The sequence below is a fragment of the Cottoperca gobio genome, unplaced genomic scaffold (assembly GCF_900634415.1).
Source record: "Cottoperca gobio unplaced genomic scaffold, fCotGob3.1 fCotGob3_318arrow_ctg1, whole genome shotgun sequence".
Classification (NCBI taxonomy): Eukaryota; Metazoa; Chordata; class Actinopteri; order Perciformes; family Bovichtidae; genus Cottoperca; species Cottoperca gobio.
In genome coordinates, this window is record NW_021166926.1 from 180,457 (window position 1) to 189,852 (window position 9,396).

Genomic DNA, 9,396 nt, shown 5'->3' on the forward strand with positions numbered 1-9,396 from the left:
GAGGAGGAGGAGGAGGAGGAGGAGGAGGAGAGAGAGGAGGAGGATTCTGATGTGGAGATGGATGAAGAGCGTCTGGAGCCGAGGTCAGACGATGACGACACGTAAGTCAAAACTGACTTAATTAAATTATTAACTGACAAATTAAATAAAAGCGAGATGCAATAGTGACATTAAAAAAAACTATAAAAAATTTTAATTCATTAATTAAAAAAAGTTAAAAGTAAAGAAAGTTACAATTTACAGTAAAAAGCACTTTTCTCTGTCCCGCTTAATGAATATAACTAATATAATTCAATTTTCTACAGCCTGAGTAGAACTATGTCTGAGTTATCCTGCTGACTGTGTGAACAGACTCAGTATTACATTACAGGTCATTCAGCAGACGCTCTTATCCAGAGCGACTCACAGTGAACTAAGTACAGGGACCGTCTCTGGAGCAGCTCAGGTTAAGCACCTTGCTCAGGGGTACAGTGGTGGCAGCCTGGTGATGAACTACCGACCTTCTAGTGTTTTGTTTGGAAGGCGTACCACTAGGCCATCACCACCTATACTAGTAGTTTAGTCGATATTTTATTCAAGTTAAACAAGTTACAGTTTAGAAATACTATAAGTGCTGCATTTAAAATGAAAGGAACCTTCAGAGACATAAAACGGTTTTCTTCACCTTTCGCTTGATCGGTTTGTTATTGTGTCTAAAGTCTCTGTAGCTTTTTATAATGTCGTCAGAAGCTTCTAACAATCTGAGCCGTCAGTGGAAGAAACTGTTAGTGGACGTACATGACGGTGCAGAATTGACAGGATTACAATGCAGCTTGTTCACCTCTCACTCAACACTGGACCAGCTTCAGACACCAAGACTTATAGGGTCCAGGCTCCCCTTTAACCTTCAGGGCTGTAGGTCTGAACAGATAACATACACGTTCTTGTTTTGGTGGCTCTAGCATCTATTAAAATGTATTTAATTTAAATGTGTCCCTACAATCAGAAAACGTAGAGGGCGACAAAGGTTCAGGCGGCACTTGAGCCAAACCTACGAACGCTTTATGAACGAGATCCTTTGTGAACGTCCAACTCAGCCCATCAGATTACGTCTTGAGATCCTTTTCATTTCCCGTTTGTCTTCAGGAACTTTGAGGAGTCGGAGGACGAGCTGAGAGAGGCGGTGGCAGACTCCATGAAGAACCTGTTTGTGATGGAGGACAGCAGCTCGGATGAGGGGATGATGGAGCAGACTGAGGATGGAGGTGCAGAAAGCGCCGCAGACTCTCAACACCTCCAGCTGGAGGTCGAGGATTCACCTGCAGATGTCGTTTCCTCTGAGCCTGAAGAACGTGACGGTGAGACGATAACACGACTCTGAATAAGCTCCAGCAGACGACCTGAGCACTACAAACATTCACAGCAGTAACTCAAAGTCCATGAAATCTATAAGAACAAAGAAATGACTCTTAACAAGGAGTCAGCAGAAGCTCTCCGTCTTCACTGCTCTGTAAATGAAAGGTTCCCTGTGGAGGGTTTCACCAGTAGGAGCGCTACTATCAAGCTAACCTGTCAAACATGTCAGATTCAGCTTAGCAAATGTTTTATGGAGATGTTGGATGTCTTGTGCTTCGCTGAGAAACGCTGACTGTCGAGCCGCTGCAGCAGCTTCAGACATGCAGCGGTGATGTTTGTTCGTATTGATTAACCTCTGTGAAACCCAACCATTGATTTTATTCATGTATCATTTAGTTAGAAGTGTTTTTATCAAACCTCTAGTCAAGAAAATCATTTGGTTTTTGGAAGATTGCATGGGCAGGTTTTGGTGCTAACAAATATCACGACTTTCAGTCCACAGATTATTAGGTGTTAATGCATCAATAACATCAAAATAAGTATCTTAAAAATGAATTTTATTGACATGAAACTGTTTGATTTGGAACAATAAAATGAATTTGACGGCATCCAGTGGCTTAAAAGACGCATGACATTACACATCTGCAGATTTTGAAGGAAAAGAAAAAATGAGAAAGAACTAAAATATGATTAAGAAAAAGTTTGTTTTCTTCTTTTATTCATGGTCATATAAATATTGATATAAAATACACAGGCAAAACAATCCTCCTGCACACCAACACACAGACCAGAGAGCATGCTGGGAAACTCCTTTAAATCCTTCAAACTGCACATTTCATGACTTTCATTTGTACGTTCTTTCATTTCCCCACTGGACAGACACAAAACATGTCTCCTTATTACTGTAGTGATAATATTGATCTGCAGTAATACAGTAGTTTCATATTCACAGCTGATCTATAAGACAACATCTGATCACCACGTGCTGCTACTTTGCTCAGTTATTGTCTCAGATCAGCTTCACATTGTCTCCGTCAGCTTTGTTTGATACCCTGGAATGAAGACAAGAAGAAAAGACTTGATGTTTGTTTATTCATCATGTGAAGCTGCACTTTGTTCTCACATCAGTAAAGTTCAATGACTTCATGTACACGTTCACTTTGAGCACAATGTCAGCATGTGAAAGACAAGAATGAATCCTCTGCTGATGGATTATGATCAGGATAAGTACACTTCTATTAGCCCTCATAACAACAGCAACACATCAATGTGCTTCTAGACGTCTTTCTAACAGAACAAAGTGTCCAGGATGAAGCTGCTGCTTCCTCTCTGAACACATGCAGTGGAAGAGAAACAAGATAGAAATACATCAACACAAATATTCATCAAACATTGAGTGGACATGTTGATGCAGAGACAGCAACATGATGAGCAGTGAGAGCCTCCATGGCTCCACAGACAGAGGGAGCAGCTCCACCTAAACAAAGTCCCACATTACACAACCACTGATGACGTCAAGCACCGCCCACAATGTTTGATTGACAGCTGAACAAACGCCACAACAATCAGCCGTCGGCACAAACACGGAGACGAAATACGTTTCAGAGTTTAAACACAGAGCTGAAGCCGCTTCCCTTAAATCACACGTTCACATTCATTTTAAAGGAAGAAGTCTTTTTAGTCTTAACATGTTGAATACAAACCCCACCCAGGATGAGGGTCATGTTCAACTTCACTGTTAACATCACAAGAACATTGTGTTCAAAGTAAATGTGATCTGTGATCAACATTCACAGGAAACTATCTGCTCACACTTCATCCTGGTGTCACACAAACCTCCTGCACTTATATTGTGATTATTATTCAGGTTCATTGTACAGCTGATCATCTGGAATATAATATGAAACATAGAACATGTCACTTAGTCCGGGGGGGTTAGTTTACTCACTGAGAGAAGAAGACTCCCTGAAGGAGAACCACAGATTTACTTCTGTCTACTTGAGTTTACAGAACTCAGCAGTGGATCCATAAGAACAATAATCAAAACCAACTCCAGCGTAGAGCGGCTGAGAGAATGTGTGGTGGACTCTGTGCAGGAGAGTCATGGTGTCAGAGACGCTGTAGAAGGACAGAACACCTGCTCTGTGATCCAGGTACACTCCGAGTCTGGAGGACGGACGACCTGAGACGGGAGTGTGGACATTGTTGTGATAAAATGTATAACTGTTATTGTCACAATATAACATCCAGGATTTATCATTACATCCAAATCCACATTCATGCCCCCCCCCTGCTCTGCTGATGTTCTTGTATGCGACTGCTACATCAACTCCCCCGCTCCGCTCCACCTCCCAGTAACTACGTCCAGTCAGACTCTCTCTACTCAGCACCTGCCACCATCCAGTGAATCTGTCTGTGTGATGAGAATAAGACTGTTGTTGTCTCATGAATGTCACTTTTCTGTCCCCCTCAGATAATAACAGCAGTGTGTGTGCTGTGTTTGGATCCAGTGTGATGTCACGTGAATACTTTAAGAATCCAGCTCTGGTCTTGGGCTCTGCTGACAGTGAAACATCCACTTCAGTCCCAGTCTGTGAGATGTTTGTCCACTTCTGTCTCAGAACGTCCTGGAGTTCATCTGTGACTTGTGACACAGCCGCTGTCACTTCCTCAAAGTATCTGAGAGGGATGTTGATGCTGGAGGAGAGTGTAGACTCACTGAGTGGGGACAGTGAGGGGTAGTTGTGTAGAAACTGGTTGTGGTCCTCTGTGTGTGCGAGCTGCTTCAGATCAGCGTCTTTCCTCTTCAGCTCAGTGATCTCCTGCTCCAGCTTCTCCTGAAGCTCTTTGACTCGACTCACTTCACTTTCCTGCTGCGATCTGAGCTGCTGCTTCACATCAGAGCTTCTTTTCTGCATGAGACGGATCAGCTGAGTGAACATCTTCTCACTGTCCTCCACTGCTCTGTCAGCAGAGCGATTGATGACCTCCACCTTCTGCTGAAGCAGCTTCACATCTTTCTCTCCGTCCTGGATTCTCTGCTGGATGTTTAGTCGACTCCCCTCGAGCTCTCTCTGCCTCTCAGTCCTTTCTGCTGCAGCTGAGACTGTGTCGTGGCCTTTATGTTCCTCCACAGAGCAGAGATAACAGATACACTGCTGATCAGTACGGCAGAACATCTTCATCACCTCATCGTGACGAGAGCACATGTTCTCCTGGAGCTTCTGGGAGGGCTCCACCAGCTTGTGTTTCATTAATGGAGCCACATCATAATGAGGCTGGAGGTGTTTCTCACAGTAAGAGGCCACACACTGCACACAGGACTTGAAGGCTTTCAGTTTTCTCCCAGTGCAGACATCACATCCCACATCTTCAGGTCCAGCATAGCAGTGATCAGCAGGAGCAGCTTGGAGTCCAGTCTTCTTCAGCTCCTCCACTACAGCTGCTAACATGGTGTTCTTCAGCAGGACAGGCCTCGGTGTGAAGGTCTGCCTGCACTGAGGGCAGCTGTGGCTTCTCTTCTCGTCCTCTCCATCCCAGAAGCTTTGAATACAGTTCTTGCAGTAGCTGTGTCCACAGGGAGTCGTCACCGGATCCTTCAGTAGATCCAGACAGATGGAACAAGAGAAGGTTTCGCGGTCCAGCTGAACTCCTTTCTGCGCCATTTCTCCTTCACTGCCAGCGACTGTGTGAGTCTCACTTCCTGAGAAGTGTAGAGTATAAAGGTCCTCCACATGATAGGAAGAGGAGGGAGGGGGGGGGGGGGAGAGCAGGGTGTGACAGATACTGTGTGAGTCTCACTTCCTGAGAAGTGAAACTAGTTTGAGCTGCGATCTCAAAGCATGTGTGTGTGCAGCGAGTGGAGCCTGTCAGCTGTGTGTGTGCAGCGCCATGTTGGTTACACCCATCCACACAGCTGTAGATCTGCAGGGGAGGGACCAGGAAGTGTATGAGCAGGGGGGGGGGGGGGGGGGGGTTATAACAAGCTCCACCACATTACAGGAAGAGGAGGGGGGGGAGAGCAGGGTGTGACAGATACTGTGTGTTCAACATGTTTCACAAACACTCACTTCAGCTTCAGGAAACTTCTTACAGTCAGTTTAGACTTCAGCTGTAAAAACAAAGGAGTCGTCCTGTAGTGAAGTACAAATACTACAGTAATACTTCAGTACAAGTACAAATACTACAGTAATACTTCAGTACAAGTACAAATACTACAGTAATACTTCAGTACAAATACTACAGTAATACTTCAGTACAAGTACAAATACTACAGTAATACTTCAGTACAAGTACAAATACTACAGTAATACTTCAGTACAAGTACAAATACTACAGTAATACTTCAGTACAAATACTACAGTAATACTTCAGTACAAGTACAACTACTACAGTAATACTTCAGTACAAATACTACAGTAATACTTCAGTACAAGTACAAATACTACAGTAATACTTCAGTACAGTACAAATACTACAGTAATACTTCAGTACAAGTACAAATACTACAGTAATACTTCAGTACAAGTACAACTACTACAGTATTACTTCAGTACAAGTACAAATACGACAGTAATACTTCAGTACAAGTACAACTACTACAGTAATACTTCAGTACAAATACTACAGTAATACTTCAGTACAAGTACAAATACTACAGTATTACTTCAGTACAAGTACAAATACTACAGTAATACTTCAGTACAAGTACAACTACTACAGTAATACTTCAGTACAAATACTACAGTAATACTTCAATACAAGTACAAATACTACAGTAATACTTCAGTACAAATACTACAGTAATACTTCAGTACAGGTATAAATACTACAGTAATACTTCAGTACAGTATAAATACTACAGTAATACTTCAGTACAAGTACAAATACTACAGTAATACTTCAGTACAAGTACAAATACTACAGTAATACTTCAGTACAAATACTACAGTAATACTTCAGTACAAGTACAACTACTACAGTAATACTTCAGTACAAATACTACAGTAATACTTCAGTACAAGTACAAATACTACAGTAATACTTCAGTACAAGTACAAATACTACAGTAATACTTCAGTACAGTACAAATACGACAGTAATACTTCAGTACAAGTACAACTACTACAGTAATACTTCAGTACAAATACTACAGTAATACTTCAGTACAAGTACAAATACTACAGTAATACTTCAGTACAAGTACAAATACTACAGTATTACTTCAGTACAAGTACAACTACTACAGTAATACTTCAGTACAAATACTACAGTAATACTTCAATACAAGTACAAATACTACAGTATTACTTCAGTACAAGTACAAATACTACAGTAATACTTCAGTACAAGTACAACTACTACAGTAATACTTCAGTACAAATACTACAGTAATACTTCAGTACAAGTACAAATACTACAGTATTACTTCAGTACAAGTACAAATACTACAGTAATACTTCAGTACAAGTACAACTACTACAGTAATACTTCAGTACAAATACTACAGTAATACTTCAATACAAGTACAAATACTACAGTAATACTTCAGTACAAATACTACAGTAATACTTCAGTACAGGTATAAATACTACAGTAATACTTCAGTACAGTATAAATACTACAGTAATACTTCAGTACAAGTACAAATACTACAGTAATACTTCAGTACAAATACTACAGTAATACTTCAGTACAAGTACAACTACTACAGTAATACTTCAGTACAAATACTACAGTAATACTTCAGTACAAGTACAAATACTACAGTAATACTTCAGTACAAGTACAAATACTACAGTAATACTTCAGTACAGTACAAATACTACAGTAATACTTCAGTACAAGTACAAATAATACAGTAATACTTCAGTACAAGTACAACTACTACAGTATTACTTCAGTACAAGTACAAATACGACAGTAATACTTCAGTACAAGTACAACTACTACAGTAATACTTCAGTACAAATACTACAGTAATACTTCAGTACAAGTACAAATACTACAGTAATACTTCAGTACAAGTACAAATACTACAGTATTACTTCAGTACAAGTACAAATACTACAGTAATACTTCAGTACAAGTACAACTACTACAGTAATACTTCAGTACAAATACTACAGTAATACTTCAGTACAGGTATAAATACTACAGTAATACTTCAGTACAGTATAAATACTACAGTAATACTTCAGTACAAGTACAAATACTACAGTAATACTTCAGTACAAGTACAAATACTACAGTAATACTTCAGTACAAATACTACAGTAATACTTCAGTACAAGTACAACTACTACAGTAATACTTCAGTACAAATACTACAGTAATACTTCAGTACAAGTACAAATACTACAGTAATACTTCAGTACAAGTACAAATACTACAGTAATACTTCAGTACAGTACAAATACTACAGTAATACTTCAGTACAAGTACAAATAATACAGTAATACTTCAGTACAAGTACAACTACTACAGTATTACTTCAGTACAAGTACAAATACGACAGTAATACTTCAGTACAAGTACAACTACTACAGTAATACTTCAGTACAAATACTACAGTAATACTTCAGTACAAGTACAAATACTACAGTAATACTTCAGTACAAGTACAAATACTACAGTATTACTTCAGTACAAGTACAAATACTACAGTAATACTTCAGTACAAGTACAACTACTACAGTAATACTTCAGTACAAATACTACAGTAATACTTCAATACAAGTACAAATACTACAGTATTACTTCAGTACAAGTACAAATACTACAGTAATACTTCAGTACAAGTACAACTACTACAGTAATACTTCAGTACAAATACTACAGTAATACTTCAGTAGAAGTACAAATACTACAGTAATACTTCAGTACAAGTACACATACTACAGTAATACTTCAGTAGAAGTACAAATACTACAGTAATACTTCAGTACAAGTACACATACTACAGTAATACTTCAGTAGAAGTACAAATACTACAGTAATACTTCAGTACAGGTATAAATACTACAGTAATACTTCAGTACAGGTATAAATACTACAGTAATACTTCAGTAAAAGTACAAATACTACAGTAATACTTCAGTACAGTATAAATACTACAGTAATACTTCAGTAGAAGTACAAATACTACAGTAATACTTCAGTACAAGTACAAATACTACAGTAATACTTCAGTACAAGTACAAATACTACAGTAATACTTCAGTACAGTATAAATACTACAGTAATACTTCAGTAGAAGTACAAATACTACAGTAATACTTCAGTACAAGTACAAATACTACAGTATTACTTCAGTACAAGTACAAATACTACAGTAATACTTCAGTACAAGTACAACTACTACAGTAATACTTCAGTACAAATACTACAGTAATACTTCAATACAAGTACAAATACTACAGTATTACTTCAGTACAAGTACAAATACTACAGTAATACTTCAGTACAAGTACAACTACTACAGTAATACTTCAGTACAAATACTACAGTAATACTTCAGTACAAGTACAAATACTACAGTAATACTTCAGTACAAGTACACATACTACAGTAATACTTCAGTAGAAGTACAAATACTACAGTAATACTTCAGTACAAGTACACATGCTACAGTAATACTTCAGTAGAAGTACAAATACTACAGTAATACTTCAGTACAGTATAAATACTACAGTAATACTTCAGTACAGTATAAATACTACAGTAATACTTCAGTAGAAGTACAAATACTACAGTAATACTTCAGTACAGTATAAATACTACAGTAATACTTCAGTACAAGTACAAATACTCCAGTAATACTTCAGTACAAGTACAAATACTACAGTAATACTTCAGTACAAGTACAAATACTACAGTAATACTTCAGTACAAGTACAAATACTACAGTAATACTTCAGTACACGTATACATACTACAGTAATACTTCAGTACAAGTACAAATACTACAGTAATACTTCAGTACAGTATAAATACTACAGTAATACTTCAGTACAAGTACAAATACTACAGTAATACTTCAGTACAGGTATAAATGCTACG

The 9,396-nt window shown here is 38.4% G+C and overlaps 2 protein-coding genes across 2 annotated transcripts; one reads left to right on the top strand and one right to left on the bottom strand.

Annotated features, from left to right (window-relative positions):
- The first annotated feature begins 1 nt into the window (after nucleotide 1).
- On the top strand, nucleotides 2-2,083 carry LOC115005545 (serine/threonine-protein kinase Nek5). Its single transcript, XM_029427415.1, has 2 exons — nucleotides 2-101; nucleotides 1,126-2,083. Exons 1-2 carry the CDS (start codon nucleotides 58-60, stop codon nucleotides 1,358-1,360), a joined length of 279 nt encoding a protein of 92 aa, XP_029283275.1. The 5' UTR covers nucleotides 2-57; the 3' UTR covers nucleotides 1,361-2,083.
- Nucleotides 2,084-3,221: 1,138 nt separating this feature from the next.
- LOC115005552 (tripartite motif-containing protein 16-like) lies at nucleotides 3,222-5,249 on the bottom strand. Its single transcript, XM_029427424.1, has 2 exons — nucleotides 5,140-5,249; nucleotides 3,222-5,038 (listed from the first exon to the last, which is right to left on the bottom strand). Exon 2 carries the CDS (start codon nucleotides 4,998-5,000, stop codon nucleotides 3,330-3,332), a length of 1,671 nt encoding a protein of 556 aa, XP_029283284.1. The 5' UTR covers nucleotides 5,001-5,038; nucleotides 5,140-5,249; the 3' UTR covers nucleotides 3,222-3,329.
- Nucleotides 5,250-9,396: the final 4,147 nt, after the last annotated feature.

Bases quoted from the DNA above. Each gene is read 5' to 3' on its own strand.
- LOC115005545 (XM_029427415.1), top strand. From the start codon at position 58: ATGGATGAAGAGCGTCTGGAGCCGAGGTCAGACGATGACGACAC. The intron at 102-1,125 runs GTAAGTCAAAAC...GTTTGTCTTCAG, and splicing joins AGGTCAGACGATGACGACAC to GAACTTTGAGGAGTCGGAGG.
- LOC115005552 (XM_029427424.1), bottom strand. From the start codon at position 5,000: ATGGCGCAGAAAGGAGTTCAGCTGGACCGCGAAACCTTCTCTTGTTCC.